General features: G+C 37.1%; 1 protein-coding gene across 1 annotated transcript in view; it reads left to right on the top strand.

The window, feature by feature from the left end:
* The first annotated feature begins 49 nt into the window (after positions 1-49).
* Positions 50-17,373, top strand: part of ry (xanthine dehydrogenase rosy) — a 21,604-nt gene continuing 4,280 nt past the window's right edge. The window contains exons 1-3 of the mRNA XM_074093515.1: positions 50-245; positions 11,164-11,318; positions 15,144-17,325. Of these exons, the coding sequence (XP_073949616.1) occupies positions 171-245; positions 11,164-11,318; positions 15,144-17,325 (2,412 nt within the window). The 5' untranslated portion in view covers positions 50-170. The remainder of the gene's footprint in view (positions 246-11,163; positions 11,319-15,143; positions 17,326-17,373) is intronic.

The following is a 17,373-nucleotide window of genomic DNA, read 5'->3' as shown; positions in this document are numbered from 1 at the left end:
ATTTACTACTTGGCCAGTAATTTATCATTTTATCCTGCGTTGTGTATTCGTATCTTTGCCAGTTGCACAGTGCCTTTGGCCAGTCGGTTTTCAACGTCCGGTTGCGTTAGACGTACTGACATAAGTGTCGTTTTTTTTTTCGCTACGGAGTGTCCAATGCTGATAGAAATATGGGCTTACTAAACGCTGACGAAGAGGCCACGGATGTTGGCACGGTGCTTGTTTTTTTTGTTAATGGAAAGAAGGTGAGTATCTAACAACTATTTAAAAAGATTAACATACTAATTCTTCAACTGTTAAAGCGGCGTTTAAACTTCTACTTAATCACGGTGGCCCCCAACGGGCTGGGTAGCGATAAATTACTTACGCATGTTATTTATGGAACACATATAAAAGAATACGTACTTTTGTATCTTTGAGCCGCGACACAATTGATTGTTCTCAAGTTCACCTAAATATCCGAGGAATCTATTTTCCTGTACCTAGTTATTGTTAACTGCAATAATAAAACACTAGATGTAAGTATAGGTAGGAGAAACATTATTTATATTTATTCAAACAAGTCTTTCTGGTTAATGGATGGGCATTATTAGAGACTTGACAACGTTTTCCTTTTGCTTATTACGTTACTTTGAGAATATGAAATATATACGATACTTAATATCGCCAGGTGCTGAATGTTTATCAGAGGGCCTGCTCCGAAATTCAGAAATATTTATGTACCTACATCAATGAAACTTTGTTTATAACTTTATCTTGGGACTAGAAATGACGATCTGCCGAGTCCTACCAAAATTTAGAGGTCCTACCCCCTCCCAGGACGTATGGGCAGGGGGCTACGCTTAAAAAATGCAAATTTTACAAACTTGGCAAGTGTGGTGTCATTTTCTATGTAATTTTATGCGTTGAATCGAATGAGACTATACCCATACCCTTCATATCTCGCAAAATATTGATCCTATAAGTATATCATAGTCATAGAAAATGATACCTCACTGCCAGGGAGTATGGGCAGGGGAGGGGGGAAATTCAAAAATGCAAAGTTTATAAACTAGGCGGGTCTCCTTGATTATACCCATACTTATAGGATCAATATTTTGCGATATATGAAGGGTCTTGTTGAAAAAAAAAAACAAAATAATTCCAGTCAAAAATAGGATTTAATCATCATAGTCATGGGATCAATATTTTACGCGATATGAAGGGTTTTTGTTGAAAACATAGAAAACAAAATATTGTTCTTCTAACTCGAGGAATTTTGGCTTCTCAGGATCACTGAGAGCAATCAGTATTAATTACCATCACATCCACATCTTTAGAAACTATTGTTGGTAATAAGTGGTTTTTAGACTGTTCTTAGTTTTCAACAAAAACCGTTCATATCAGGCAAAATATTGGTCCTGTAACTATATACTCTTAAGTATGGTCTCAATCGATTCAGCGCAAAAAATTAAATAGAAAATGACACCTCACTCACTCACTCACTCACTTTTTGTAAAATTTGCATTTCTTAAACGTTTGCCCCTGCCTATACCTACCCCCTGGGAGGGGGCAGGACGCCTAAATTTTGGTAGGACTACGCAGATCCTCATTTCTAGTGCCAAGATAAAGTTATAAATTAAAGTTTCATTTAAGTAGGTAAATTTTTTGCCCCCAAACTGTCGTGTTAAGTCCTACTTTACCTGTGCTATAAGCGCCAGAGGGGCGGAACGACGAGAACTTCGATTTCCGAATTTCGTAGTAGCCCCTCAGGATTATGTGCCTGAGCCCGTTCATCAGCTCTTCCTTATTTATTTAAGTATATGCTTAATTATGAATGCGTGTGTGCGTGAGTTCGTTCCTTACTATCGCTGATCAATACGGCTAAACGGATCAGAAGGGCTACCACGAAATTCAAAAATCTATGTTCGTATCGTATCAGGATAAAATGCCAAAATACAATCTGAGAGGATTATACTTCGGTTTTTTATCATTAGAAAAAGGGTAAACAATTTTGACGAGTCTTTTTATTGAAAAACTTTTTGTAAAACAGTACCTAACTATTAGGTACTTTACTTTATGATACCATAAGAATGTAAATGATCATAAATATCCTTGCTACTTTGCCTTGTGACTTATTTTTCAAAAGTGTTTTTCAATAAAAAGGCACGTCAAGGTCGCTTACCTTCTTTCTAATGCTAAAAAAACGAAGTGTACTCGTAGAGTCACGAATTTGGCGCGGGTGTGTTTTTTATGCAACGTGGAAGAGAAGAGAATGAGATGAAATGATCATTATCATGTACCTAATTTCTTGAAATAACCATGGGATTTTTATGTAATCTCGGCATTTTAATCCCACTGTTAGACTAAATAGGTAACGCGTGCGAAGCCACGGGTACAGACGTTATAGTTAAGTATAAATCCTGCATCGGCCTACGATAAAATATTACTCAAACAATAATTAATTGATATACCTACCAACTTGGAATAGTGCTTACTGCGTGGAAAATAATGATTGATTATTATAACGAAATACCGCTAAATGTCGGAACCGGACAAAATGCCAAAGTTGAAATTACTATGTCCATGTGGACCTTCGGTGCATCTGACCCCGGGCTACAGCAACCGGCACGTAGGTAATTGCGGAGTCAAGAACGGCTTTGACAAGGGCTTTTCTTTTGTTCCCCAACTGTAACTTATTATACAGAAATACCTACATAGAAGAAGGTGCTAAAATAAGTAAGCATCTTATAAGGAAGACTTTTTAAACTAGAGAATGGAGTTTTTAAGCTATTTACATTCTTTGTTAAATATGTGTACCTAAACGTTAGCATTTATTGTGTTTTAAGTTAAGTATTTACATCTATTTGAATAAAGGTGAAAAGAAACGTTCATTATCTCACGCAAACAATGGAACATTTGTTATTTTTGTTTATAAAGTTAAAAAATATGATGTCGATAATGGTCTTGTTATGTACTTATGTCGATTATTGCTTTCAGCCTTTTGACATTCCAATACAGTATCGAGTATCTACAGGTCACCTGTCAGAATGAGAATGCTTTGGCTGTAGTTCTCACTCGTGTCCAGTGTGGATGGTATTATTCTTTCAATTTATGCTTTATATTTACAAAGCGTACCTATAGTTTTTCTTCCTAAAGAAATAAAATATTACTAGTTGAGATGTACCAACTAGGCGGGAAAGCCGATATTTATAGTCGGGGAATAGCGCCGGCAACTAGACGGTAAAAAATACCATATACACTTTATGACAGGCCTACCCGAAAACTAAAAATAAACTACCAATATTTATGTATTTACTTCAAGTTTTATATCACGATTACATCCGAACATAACCGAAACCGGGCTATCACGACTAATTACTAGTTTACGCCCTCGGCTCTGCTCTCGTTGCGAAGTTCCCTATACCTACCTCGAGAATTTCGCAAAATTCAAATCATTTCTATTCTCTCTCTAAGCACATTAATAACTGAATCTCTATGCAATTATTCTATGTCCATCAGTTAGGGCTGGGTTTTGATAAGACAGTTAACTACTTACAGACTTTTATACACACGCGAATACCTTTTAACATTAAGTAATCTAGGTATTATACTATAATACTTCTGCACTAGCAGCCTACTTATAATCAGCCTATATACATAAAGTTTTTGTAGGTAATTTAATTAGGTAACTCGACACTTGTGAATCTTGGCATTATCTTTAACAGAACAAATAGCGCTGAGGCATATAATGCAATATTAAATTATACTTACACGTGTTTGCTAATAACCCCCACTACATTTACGCAAATATTCATCAATGTTATCTCTTTTCGTCGCTGTGAATGGTATTCTCTCAACATGCGTCTTATTGCGTCAGGCTAGAGAGAGATATACAATATACTTAGAAGACGCTATCTTGTCCTAATATTAACATGATTCAACTCAAAATTTAACTTTTTTGACACTAAGATATTTATTTATACTTTGAATAAAACGTAAAACCAAGTATCTACAACTGAGAACTAAACGTTAAGTAGCTATATACAAAATGTAATAAAGAGGTAAACAAATCGTTTTAATGCCCGGAATAATGATGTAGAAACTTCAAGAGGCGATACGGAGTGTTAGGAAGAGTTTAGATTCAAACGTCTTAGTCCAATGTGTATAATAATTATTATTTATTTAGAAATACACCGAAATAACAGTTGCTGCCATCTTCCCAGAAATATCAAATAAAACCGTCCAAGAGCGTGTCGGACATGCCCAGGATAGGGTTCCGTATATAGACTTACGAAAAAATCAAGTGATATTTTTCTAAGGATTTCGTATTGTGTTACGGAATCTTCCAAGTTTAGGTATGTTTTATACCTTAGGCTGGTATTTACTCTTAAACTACTAATAATTCTCAAGAAATCATAGCCGCTATAATTTTCCTTGTAAATTAGATACTTATGTTTACTACCATTCTGATTTTTTCCAAATTTTCCACCCATACAGTTTAGATTTTAAATTATGTTTGTTTACCTATTTCAATTATTATAAATTATCCCCAGAAAATGTAAAGTTTCCGTTGCACGCAGAAAATGTTGCGGCTACAGTTGGGCCAATCAACTTTTTTACCGACACTAATCTGTCCGCGACATATTTCAAACAATTGCAGATTTTTGTAAGTAAACATGTTTTTTTCTGTAATTTAATAGATGGTGCGTACATGAATACATGCCATCCTACGTAAGTTTAAGCTATTCAACCGTGAAATATCTTGTTGGAAGTACGATTTTTTGGTAACGCCTGAGACAATTTTGGTAACGCGGGAGACGCCCAAAGTGTCGGTAAAATAGTTGATTGGCCCAGTTAACTATGTTTCTAAGCACTATTTCAAAGGTACTTAATATTTTAAAGAGGAATGTTCTCTTGCTCGCCGACCCTGATACCTACTGACCCGCTGCTCTCCGACAGACTAATAATCAAAACAAGTTTGACGACGACGTTGCGGCGATTTATATTCCGTCTCTCGACTTATAAAAGACGTGTTACACTGAATGCGTAGCTACCGAACAACGGCCGACCGATGTTTTTTCAACATCTACATTGGCGGAATCATCGATAGTATCATTTGAGCTAGAGCTATATTAAAAAAAAAATAACTGTGTGGATGCTTTCGGTTCGATCAGATTGTATTTTGTTACAGGAATGTATATAAAAAGTACTAGATAAAGATAAGATAATATTATTAATGCGATAGTTTACACGTGTGTTTCAGTTATTCTCTCAAGCTAAAACGGCTAAACGAGTTTGGATAAAGTAGTATGTGTAGTGTGTAGGCCTTCGAGAATAACATATATTATTATATCATTTATCGAAGTATCGGAGGAGGCATTTACTCATCAATGGGACAAAATAGGCTAACAATAATATAATTTTTTGCATCAGGCGTTACTTTGGACCTCCCATATCAATATTTTCTCACCCGTGCCTTTACGATAGCTATTTATGCAACTAATCTGTAAGTCTCTTGATCTGAGGATAAACTCTGATTGAGTTCGAAACGCATCAGTGTTGTGTGGGGATGGTGATAGTTGGGTTTGTGTGATTTGTGTGTTCTTACAGTTTGGAGTTGGAGGAGCTTCATGTACACACATTTGTTGCATAGACGTAGCTATCGTCAGGGTGAGCAAAATAGGTAATTGTCTATAGATCAACATAAATGAATGATACCTATAGAATAACATAACCATAAACATAGGTAGGTACGCAAGTTTTGCCATACTTGTCATTACTGACGTCACGAAAGGATTTCGTCAACCCGGTGGGAATCAAGTTGTTATGCAATGCAACAACAGGGACAACAAGGTGAGTGGCGTGAGTTACGATGTGAGCTTTAGCGAACATCGTAAGAAAAGGAAAAGCTTTTTCGACTTACTTGTTATTTTTATACGGCTTCTACTTATTCGACTTGGGTACTTATTAATTAATATAAGATTATTTAAGAAAAGTTATTGAAATGTTTATACTTTAAAAAAAGACCGCATACTTGTAAAACAACTTGCAAAAAGATGACAATTTGAAAATTTGTTAAAATTGAAAAGAGTAAAATATGACTAATGTTGAATGTATGTAAAAGTTACTTAAATGTTGCCAAGTATGATTAGTTTCGGAATAAATTTTTAAAAAACTATATATAGGAACTGGCACCTTAGCGTGTTTTGAACGTACGAAAACAAAAAAAATATGTGATTGCAGCCTTAGTACGAAAACGTAAATCGGAACTTAAAGTAAGTGTGACAGGGCTTATACGAAACTTCTATGATTGCAGCGGAGGGACGTATACTGAATGAATTGCGTTTGACGTTCCGTACGAAATCAATCGTTATTGACAGTGGCGTACGACCATGTTATGGGGGAATAGACAATATAGACTTTTCCAGAACCTTGTTATGTATGTTGTTATATTACTATTCCTGATTAAGTAAATCACATATTACAGTATAGGAGTAGAAAAAGTTGTTATGTTATGGCACCACACCAAACGACAACTACTAGATACCTTTCAAACAAATGTTAACATTGTTTTTGGGAATAATTGGGAAGTTAAGGAATAAGTTTTCGGACTTAAGTTGTTATTTTTATTACACGGCTTCTACTTATTAAAATTGCGTATTGAGTATAGTGCATTATTCTAATAAGAAGATTATGAATTCTTTATAAATCAAAACAATAGACCTGGTGTTCATATAACTTGTTTTACTTTACTTGCAAAAAGATGACACCATTCAAAATTGACAAAGGACGTAAAATAACAATGCACTAATGTATGTAAATGTTCATAAATAAATAATAAATAAATAAATACAACCTACCTCCTCATACTCATACCTCAAACTTGCCAGTAGGAATAAGTTTGGAATAAATAATTGAAAGCTTTTTTATAGGTCCGGTGCCTACATTGAGGGTATTTTGAGAGCTAGAAAACACAGAATGCGCTCTGCGTCCTCCCATCCGGGTAGTTTAATAAAATGTACAATTCGGGGACTCAACATGTATCCAGTGTGACAAGGCCCAATACGTTCATCTTCTATTGCCTTGCCAGCGGAGCAGACTCGTATGACATGGTATGAGTTGCGTTAATAGGCGTTGTCGTCGATAATCGATCGTTTATTAATCCAGTGGCGTAGCGAAGGCATCAGCCGCCCGGGGTGGAAAAAAAATTTCACCTCAGCACCTCAATTCACTGAATTCCAAATATTCGAACTTGACTTTGATCTGTCACTTTCACTTCAATATGAAAAAAGCGAGAGATAGGATCAAATCGATACTAAGTTCGATTTTCAAAATCTGTAGGCCTAAAAAGAAACAAACAAACGTTCGGATACACCTAAAGCCGCAAAATTAACAATTACAAATTTGTATGGAAACACCTTTTTAATGACTGTAGCTTTTGATTGCCTTGACTTAGATAGAGGTTTCATTTTTTCACAGCTTTCGGGACTATTGACCTGAGTTTATAGGGTTTTAAGTTGAACTCGATATCTATACTCCGCGCGTTTACGAGATAAAGGGTCTTGACAGACAGACGGACGGACGGACAGCAACATTTGTACCGGCGCTTTTTAAATTTCGATTTTTACTTGAAAATATGGGGATGAAAGTTCTTAAGGAATTCCAAACAAATTTACTATATGTATATTTATCGGAAATATGTGTAGCTATGCTTAGTAAAAATGCCGTCTTAATTATAATCCTACCCTCCTAACTTACAATAAAGGACGTAAGGTGTCAAGAGTTCACTATGAAGAATTACGAGTAGTCCTTTTATGTTGGTGGGGTAGAATAGGTACACGTCGTATAGGTAAAATTTGGCTACCCGCAAAATATTTATGTTTTACCAAAGAACATGGATGGAAGAACATAAAAATTAGTTTATACAAACACACACAAACATCACGCCTGTATTCCCAAATGGGGTAGGCAGGCACAAGAAACGTTACCGCTTCGGAGCCACTTTAAGCAATTTTAGTTTTAAGTTTGACAAAAACGGTACAATAGTGACAGGTTGCTAGCCTGTCGCCTACAGTAGGTATACCTTAACCCTCCTTAACCTATATCCTTTGTCGCCTCTTACGACATCCACGGAAGAAATGGAGAGGTGTTATTCTAACCCGACACCACACGGGTAAAATTAGTTAGCAATGTATTAAAATAGGTTATTTTCGGTAAGCCGAAGAAGTTTCTATGTACTATTATTGGCGGAATAGGTATCCTAAATAAATTAAATACTTCCCAAAGTTATACTATTCCACACGGACGAAGACGAAGTCGCGGGCAAAAGCTAGTGAAACTATAAAGATAGTGTTCTAGTAGGTATGCAACCTGATCTGGCCCTTTACTATGAACGAAGTGCTAAATTCGATCTTCGTGTCTTGCTGTTCCGCTTAGGCTAATATTATTTAGTACGAGAGTGTTAGGGCGTGAACAGCAGGGCTACTACGAAACTCGAAGTTCGTGTCGTGCGGTCATTTTGACACATATCACTTCGAGTTTCGTAGTAGCCCTGCAGGCGGGTCGCACGCAAGTCAAGTTATTTGGATACATAGATGTCTAATCTCCTCTCCGCCTCGGTTCTCGAACCGCTATTTGGTGCAAAGTATGAAGTTCTATACGAAAATTGATTGTACCCGCTTACTTATGGACAATTTATACTGTTAAGTATTTAGATCAAGGTTGACGAGAAATATTATCTGGAGTAAGAAATATCGAGTGGGTCAGCTAGCTAGTGGGTGCACCTGTACTTATTTAGGTATTTAAACAAAAACTAAGTAGTGCTTAAACTCTGGTCGATAACCAAAGATAATTTTATAATTTGTTACATTATTTTTTTCATTAATATAAAGCTAGGTAAGGTCCGCCATGCGAGGAAATTAAATATAGCCTCGTGGGCCCTCGCGTACTTTATAAAGGACCAATTAACACTAAGAATACCGGCCGAATGTACTTCATAAAGTACAAATTGTTCATTGAAAAAAGAATCTTAAGAATTTTTAAATAATATTATTTTACATGTCTTTAATAAGGCGTAAATAAAAAAGTCTGTTAAGAGAAGTCTCTTCGTTCCATTCTACATACAAACGTAGTCCCGGTCTCATTTGAAAACTAGGCAATAGAAATAGATGAAATTTTGTAAGTGTAGACTAGACGTAATTCTCTATGCCTGTGGTTTTTCAGATTGTCATATAAATGTGTAATATCAGAATCACAGGAGCTCAAAAGTCGACAAAAAAAAGATGTCAACTTTGCACAAGAGTTACCGACTAATAAAGCATTTTTACAAAAATCAAAAAAACCACAGGCATAGAAAATATAATGAATATCTTGATTGTAAAATATCATTGCCGTATCAAGCCGTGGTGGCCTAGTGGTTTGACCTATTGCCTCTCAAGCAGAGGATCGTGGGTTCAAACCCCGGCTCGTACCTCTGAGTTTTTCGAAATTCATGTGCGGAATTACATTTGTAATTTACCACGAGCTATGCGGTGAAGGAAAACATCGTGAGGAAACCTGCACAAACCTGCGAAGCAATTCAATGGTGTGTGTGAAGTTCCCAATCCGCACTGGGCCCGCGTGGGAACTATGACCCAAGCCCTCTTGTTCTGAGAGGAGGCCTGTGCCCAGCAGTGGGACGTATATAGGCTGGGATGATGATGAAAATATCATTGATTTCTGTGCTATACTTTTCGTATAATATGAGGACAACGAAACCCAAAATTCAACCGCCCAAATCTTGAAAAGCCTACAGCTATCTCGATATAAATTACGGACGTCGTTGCGGAAGGCATGGGGGGGGGACTTATGTCACGAGCGATAAAGACAGCAATATCCTAAACGGATACCTAACGCGGCGTCGCGGCCTGCAGGGAAACTTCTCTTAAGGCCTCCCGTTTCTGATTTTTTATAAATCATTCATTATCTATCAGAATGGGATTTAGTAGATCGGTAGGTACGAGTGCGTAAGAAGGTTGTCATTATTTTTTCTTTACTTATAGTATTCAGTAGATTGAAAATTATTTGTTGCCTCAGTTGTACTAAACTTACTCTTATTGTGTTGACTTCAGTAAGTGTTCACCTAACTGGTACGTTTATCAGTTACCTAGTTATATTTGATTTACAACTGCGACTCGCACGAGTAGAGCAATATCCTTCAGATCACTCATCCATATAAATCAGCAGAGCAGAAAAATAAACTTAGGTACCTATTATTACTAATGGTCCTTTTCTTTAATTAGGGGGCATCCATTAATTACCTGAGGTCTTCAAGGGGGGGAGGGGGTCAAGTAAAATCTTTCCAAATCTCACTTGGGGGAGAGGGGGGGTTTTCACAAATATCATGTAAATTTTTTTTCAACAGAAAACCGTGTAAAATTGCGTGAAAGTAAAGTTAAAATTAAAGTAAAAAAAATCTAGAATAAAAATATGGCGAAATTTAACACAATAGTTGTTGTCACAGTGATTTTAAAGTACCTACGGCAATATTCTCAAATCACAAGTCGTAAATAAAATTAATAGAACGAATTTTTTTTTTGTATTTTTTTTTAAATCCGACGGGTTTACAGCCAACACATTTCAAAAAATCTCACGTGAGATTTGAGGAGGGGGGAGGGAGTTAAGGAAAATCTTACGAAATCTCACCAGGGAGGGCGGGAGAGTCAAAAAATCCTAAAAAATGTCTCACGTAATTTATGGACGCCCCCTTATGAGTATTGATCTCAGCACACTATTGGCATAGTAATAAAATGACAATGGTACCAACTCTACCTTTTGGGTTTAAGAATCTTGACGTTTTATTGTCATTTCTTCTTACTTTCTTCTCACTCAGTCACGAGGGGTCGAAACGTTGCGATACCTCTCTCTTTGGCGCGGGCGGCTGGACCCCCCACATAACCGATCGGGCCTCCTAGGCGCCTAGAGGCACAGAATATATTATAGTAGAGGTCCATTTACTCGTGATTTCACGCCGTTTAAAAAAATAAGTGTTAGGGGTGACGTGTCCCTACCCCGCACCGCACCGCGTAGGTAGCTACCTTATCCAGACGGCAGTTTACTCACTGGTTGTTATTTTTTATGCTGTGCCTTTGATTTGCCATCCCCAACCACTATTTTCTCAACATCTGCGCCGTTCGTTTTCAGGTGGTAGAACCGAATCCGGACCCAGAATGGACGCTGCTGTGGTACCTACGCAAACGCCTGCGGCTCACGGGAACAAAGCTGGGCTGCGCCGAGGGTGGCTGTGGCGCGTGCACTGTGATGGTGTCGAAATATAACCGCGCTGAGAAGAGGGTCATGTATCCTTTGTCATAAACTTACTATCACGAACAGCCCTAAGTAGGTACCTCTATGGATCTGGTTGTGGCTTAGAAATTAGCATAGCTTAGGCCTAGGTAGGTAGGTAGAAGTCACATACCTACGTGAATTCAAACAGTACATGTAGATGATTATACCGACATAGTCCAAAGAATTGCAAAACTGAAGTGGCAGTGGGCGGGCACATTGCTCGTAGGACTGATGGCTGATGGGGTCAGAAGGTTCTCGAATGGCGTCCGCAGACCGGGAGACGAGCTGTCGGTAGGCCTCCAACAAGATGGAGCGACGACCTGGTTAAGATCGTGGGATCGCGGTGGATGCCGTAAGCACAAGACCAGTCTGACTCACAAAACAGATAAGTACCTGACATATCTGTTATGTGTCTGAGTGGAGAGCCTTGGGGGAGGTATGTCCAGCAGTGGACGTCTTTCTGCTGACATGATGATATAGATGATTGAGCTCTCGACGTAGCGACAAAGACACTGCTATCTGTTAGAACAATATATGTCACACGTTGATGACATTGTTAACTGGAATCTACTCAGCTGATACGCATAGTATGTCTCGACACCTCCTACGTATACTGGTACAAGTGCATAATCATAAATTTACAGGAGAGCTGTTCAAAGGTTCCAAAACCTGTAACTTTCTCATTTGATGATATAACTTTTCAAAATTTTGCATTGGTTCCAAAGAAAATATTTGCTTTCTACCTGTATTCATGGAATTTTGAAATTTCTTATAAGAAAATTGCAGATACACTACTATACGCGTATTTTACATCTTGTAGTTGTGCGGTATACTGAGCTAATTACCACTTGCTCCAGTATACGGCGTAATGCGTAGATTACTGATCTAACGATATTTTTATATTGTATATGAATTTTTAGATGAAATACTTATATGGCTTGCAATGAACAATAAAACAGATGCTCTTTTACCTTCATCTATTGATTTATAAACGTTTTTATCACTTGCATCAATATACGCTAACATTAGCATGCCACTTGTACCAATATACCGCTAGTAATGTTTTAAACGTGCTATACAAAATACAGAAATATACCTTTATAAAAAACCTCACTTGAAATATAAATGGTTTTATTAAGAAAAGTAATTGTATTAAGTGCTTTAAATTAATGGAAGCACATTCAATGGATTCGTATTCCTGTTCAAATGTGTACTCGTATTTTATTGTGAAAGGTTCTTCATGTGATACATATATCGCATCGCACCCATTTGTATCCACATAACGGTTTAGCTTTTTGTGCCTCTTCAGGGTTCCGTACCCAAAGGGTATAAACGGAAACCCTACTACTTTATACTACTTCGCTGTCCGTCCGTCTGTCACCAGGCTGTATCTCATGAACCATGATAGTTAGACGTTGAAATTTCACAGATTATGTATAACTGTAGTTGATATAATATATATATAACAAAAAATAGATCAGAATAAATATTTAAGGGGGCCCCCATACAACAAATGTTTTTTTTTGCCATTTTTTTGCTAATCCTAATGAAGTTGTATAGATGGTACAGAACCCTTCGTGCGCGAGTCTGATTGGCACTTTGCTTAAGACAAGCTTTGACATGAAATATTGAGTCAAAGTCAAAATATCTTTATTCAATTTAGATTGTAACAAGCACTTATGAATGTCAAAAAATTTACCACCGGTTCGTAAAAACCTCTGTTGAGAAGAGTCTGGCAATAAACCTAGGTAAATTTTGTAAACAGATTTACAATCATATTTTGGTGATATCTATACATCACAAGTATTTAACACAACTACATATTTAAAACAGTTCTCAATTCGCTATTTGGAGTAAGCACTCGCCAATGCGGATCGGAATTATTTCCAAATTTCCCTATCCATGATATAATCATTAATTTTAATAATACGCCTTATATATTAATGTCTTCTTGACAATAGATTTAAATTTTGTGTCTGTTTCTGAGTCTTGGGAAACTTCTATAACTGCATACGGTTTACCCGTTTTCGCCATATACATAGCCAGGTACCATTTCTTAGGTGTGTATAAAAAAATGTGTATAGGGTGTTATTAAAACCCTGTACTATACTTTAAACCACATTAGGGCTACTAATTACTAATATGATCCAAGTAGAAAAATACTGTGATTCGAAAAAAAAAGTTTTGTATGGAAGTGGAGTCGCAAGAAGACTTTCTAATTTCGATGTTTTCCCACTTATATCGTATTAGTAATCAGTAGCCCTAATATGGGTTACAGTATAGTACAGGATTTTTTTTATCAACCTGTAGGTATATTGAAATTTACTGTTCCCATTGTAATTAAAGCATGCATGCCTTCGCCTTCTTTTTGGGGATGCTCAACTACCAAAATGCAATGTAATACTGCAATATTATATTTCTAGCACGCGTACATGTAGGTATAGCCGAGGAAACTGAATCACGTACTGGTACTGGGGTGGAACCGTTGTACTACCAATGTTATGTTGACATCCCATACATTTGCCAAAGAAATCATAGCGAAATAGATCACGAAAAGGTTTCACATTGGATTTAGTTTCCATGACTGTCTATGAGAAATACGGTTATTGTGGTCTTGCCAAACCAAAACATGTTTTTTTTATATATACTATCAAATTATGTGCTCGTAGAACAGTTTAAACGGTCCGCACGCAGCGACGGCTAGCGCGTACACTGAGGCAACTGCCAGTTACACTGGACTTCTCCGGCCCCGCGACAATATCGGTGCCGCGTATAGTGGTGCATGTCGGTTGCCTCAGTATACGTTGTACCGATTAGCAAAACGGTGTTAGATGCATTCATATACGTCACTTTATTTCCAAAACTAATAGGAATATCCGTCCAAATTTTTTGTGGTAGGTAAATAAGGAAATATTAATCACAAAATTGCAAAAAACTAAAAATCAGAAATTTGTCACTTGTACCAGTATACGTAGGAGGTATCGGTCTAGTATAGTGCCATGGCATCCAGATAGGTAGCTGGATGAATACTAAGGAATAAATCAGAAACTAGTAAATTTTTACTAATCATTTTGTTATAACTTTTAAAATTAATTATTTCTGTACAAAAATTAATGATATCCCATCAAAACATTAATGTGAAAATGAGAGCCAAGTTCAATATTATGATAATGCCTACCTATGCCTTGATTGTTGACTTTAACGACAAAAGAAGTGTAAATGGGTGCCAAGTTCAATGGGCAGTCCTGAAATTTATTTAAAATTAGCTAATATTATTTATTATTTTAAATTTATTTATAGCAATACAAAATACTTAATAACGACTTAAAATATATTTTTTTCTTATAACTTAGGATAATATATTGAAGCCTAAGGTCAGACTTGGTTAGTTTTTATAAAAGAATTATATTATAGCCTTCGCAAGTTGTAAAGTTTTTGTAGGTACTTAATAATAATTCGTATATGAGAACTAGCCAAGTCAGACCTTAGGCTTCAATATATTATCCTAAGTTATAAGAAGAAATTATATTTTATGTTGTTATAATTTTTTTTTGTTATAAATAAATTTCAGGACTGACCATAGAACTTAGCATCCATTTAGATCTCACTTCTTTTGTCGTTAAAAGTCAACAATCAAGGCATATTATCATAATATTGAACTTGGCTCTCATTTCACATTTATGTTTTGATGGGATAAATAAATTATCACCATTACACATTTATCAATATCTGATATTCTATACACATGTCATAATCGATATTTCTGATACCATGTCGTAAAGCAAGAATAATGGATGCATAGGTAAAGTTTATAATGATCCTTAATTTAGAACCAGTCATTTGGCAGTTAATGCCTGCCTGGCACCGCTATGCGCGATGCACGGCCTAGCCGTGACAACGGTTGAGGGTATCGGCAATACCAAAACCAAGCTGCACCCCGTACAAGAAAGAATTGCTAAAGCACATGGCTCCCAATGCGGGTTCTGCACGCCAGGCATCGTCATGTCTATGTACTCCTTACTAAGGACTTGCACCAAAATTAACTATTCGGACATGGAAGTCGCGTTTCAAGGCAATCTCTGCAGATGCACTGGATATAGGGCCATTATAGAGGGATACAAAACGTTTTTAGAAGACTGGGAAACTCATCGCGTTGCCAACAGAACGACCAATGGAACTTCAAATGGAACCAACGGAGTATGCGCCATGGGCAAAGACTGCTGCAAAAATAAAGAAAATGAAAAAGACAAAGGAGAAACTGAACACATATTTGACAGATCAAGTTTCTTACCCTACGATAGTAGCCAAGAGCCTATATTTCCACCAGAGCTAAAGCTATTGTCCACCTATGACGATCAATTTCTAATATTCAGAGGCGAACGGGCGAAATGGTACCGCCCAACAACGTTAGGTTCAATATTGAAATTAAAAGAACAGTTTCCTGATGCTAAAATAGTTGTTGGAAACACAGAAGTGGGAGTCGAAGTGAAATTTAAGCATTGCGTGTATCCAGTTATAATAATGCCCAACTGTGTCCCAGAAATGAGTAAAATAATTGAAACGGATGATGGATTTACAGTGGGAGCCGCTGTAACTTTAATGGAAATAGAAAACACATTCAGAAAATCAATCGATCTACTACCCAAGTATAAGACAAGGACACTGAAAGCCATTGTAAATATGCTAAATTGGTTTGCGGGAAAACAAATACGGAACGTCGCAGCCATCGGTGGCAATATTATGACTGGAAGTCCTATATCAGATTTGAATCCTATATTGATGTCATTGAAAGTAAAGCTTAATCTTCAAAGTAAAGAAGGAGGCCATCGTTCAGTGCTAATGGACGAAACATTCTTTACTGGTTATCGAAGGAACGTTGTGAAGCCCAATGAGATATTGTTGTCTATCGAAATTCCGTATTCAACCAGGTACCAGTACGTAAAGGCGTACAAGCAGGCCAAAAGACGAGAGGACGATATATCTATTGTGACAGCTGCTATAAATGTCGAATTTGAAGAAACCACGAACATTATAAAGAATATGAACATAGCATTCGGTGGTATGGCTCCCGTTACTAAGATTGCGACAAAGACTAGTCAAGCACTGATCGGCCAGAAATGGAATGAGGAAATGCTCGAAAGAGCTTACTCGCACATGTTAGAAGAACTTCCATTGCAACCCTCTGCACCCGGTGGAAATATTCAGTTTAGGCGCGCATTAACAATGAGTTTATTCTTTAAAGCATATTTATCAATAGGTAAAGAAGTTACTAAAGATTATTTACATGAAGAACTTATTATACCATACCACAGTAGTGGCGGTGAACAGTTTCATGGTGTTGTACCAAAAAGCGCTCAGTATTTTGAACTTATTGGTGACAAGCAAACTAAAAGCGATGCAGTGGGTCGACCAATAACGCATGTGTCAGCTTATAAGCAAGCGGCGGGAGAAGCTATTTACTGTGACGATATGCCGTTCGCGGAAGGGGAGCTTTACTTGGCATTTGTGCTCAGTTCGAAAGCACACGCTAAGTTACTCTCGGTAGATCCTACTGATGCACTAAAAGAACCAGGTGTCGTAGCTTTCTTTTCAGCTAAAGATTTGACTCCTGAACAAAATGCAATAGGACCAATATTCCACGACGAGGAATTGTTTGCAAGTGAAAAGGTTGTTAGTCAAGGTCAAACTATTGGTGTGATCGTGGCCGAGGACCAAGTAATCGCTCAAGCTGCCGCAAGGAAAGTGAAAATAGAATACGAAGAAATACACCCAATAATAGTAACTATGGAGGATGCTATAGAAAAGAATTCATTTTATCCACAGTTTCCAAAAACGATTCGCAGAGGAGACGTAAAAAGTGTGTTTGAAGACAAAAACAATATAATTATCGAGGGCCAGTGCCGAATGGGGGGCCAGGAGCACTTCTATTTAGAGACGCACGCCGCTTTGGCTGTGCCTAAAAAAGAAGACGATGAGTTGGAAATGTTCTGCTCGAGCCAACATCCTTCTGAAATAGCTGTACGTATTTTATTAGTACTTAAACTTTTAAACACATATGTAGGTAAG

The sequence above is a fragment of the Choristoneura fumiferana genome, chromosome 10 (assembly GCF_025370935.1).
Source record: "Choristoneura fumiferana chromosome 10, NRCan_CFum_1, whole genome shotgun sequence".
In the NCBI taxonomy this organism is placed as follows: domain Eukaryota; kingdom Metazoa; phylum Arthropoda; class Insecta; order Lepidoptera; family Tortricidae; genus Choristoneura; species Choristoneura fumiferana.
This window is presented reverse-complemented; position numbering and strand designations above follow the sequence as displayed.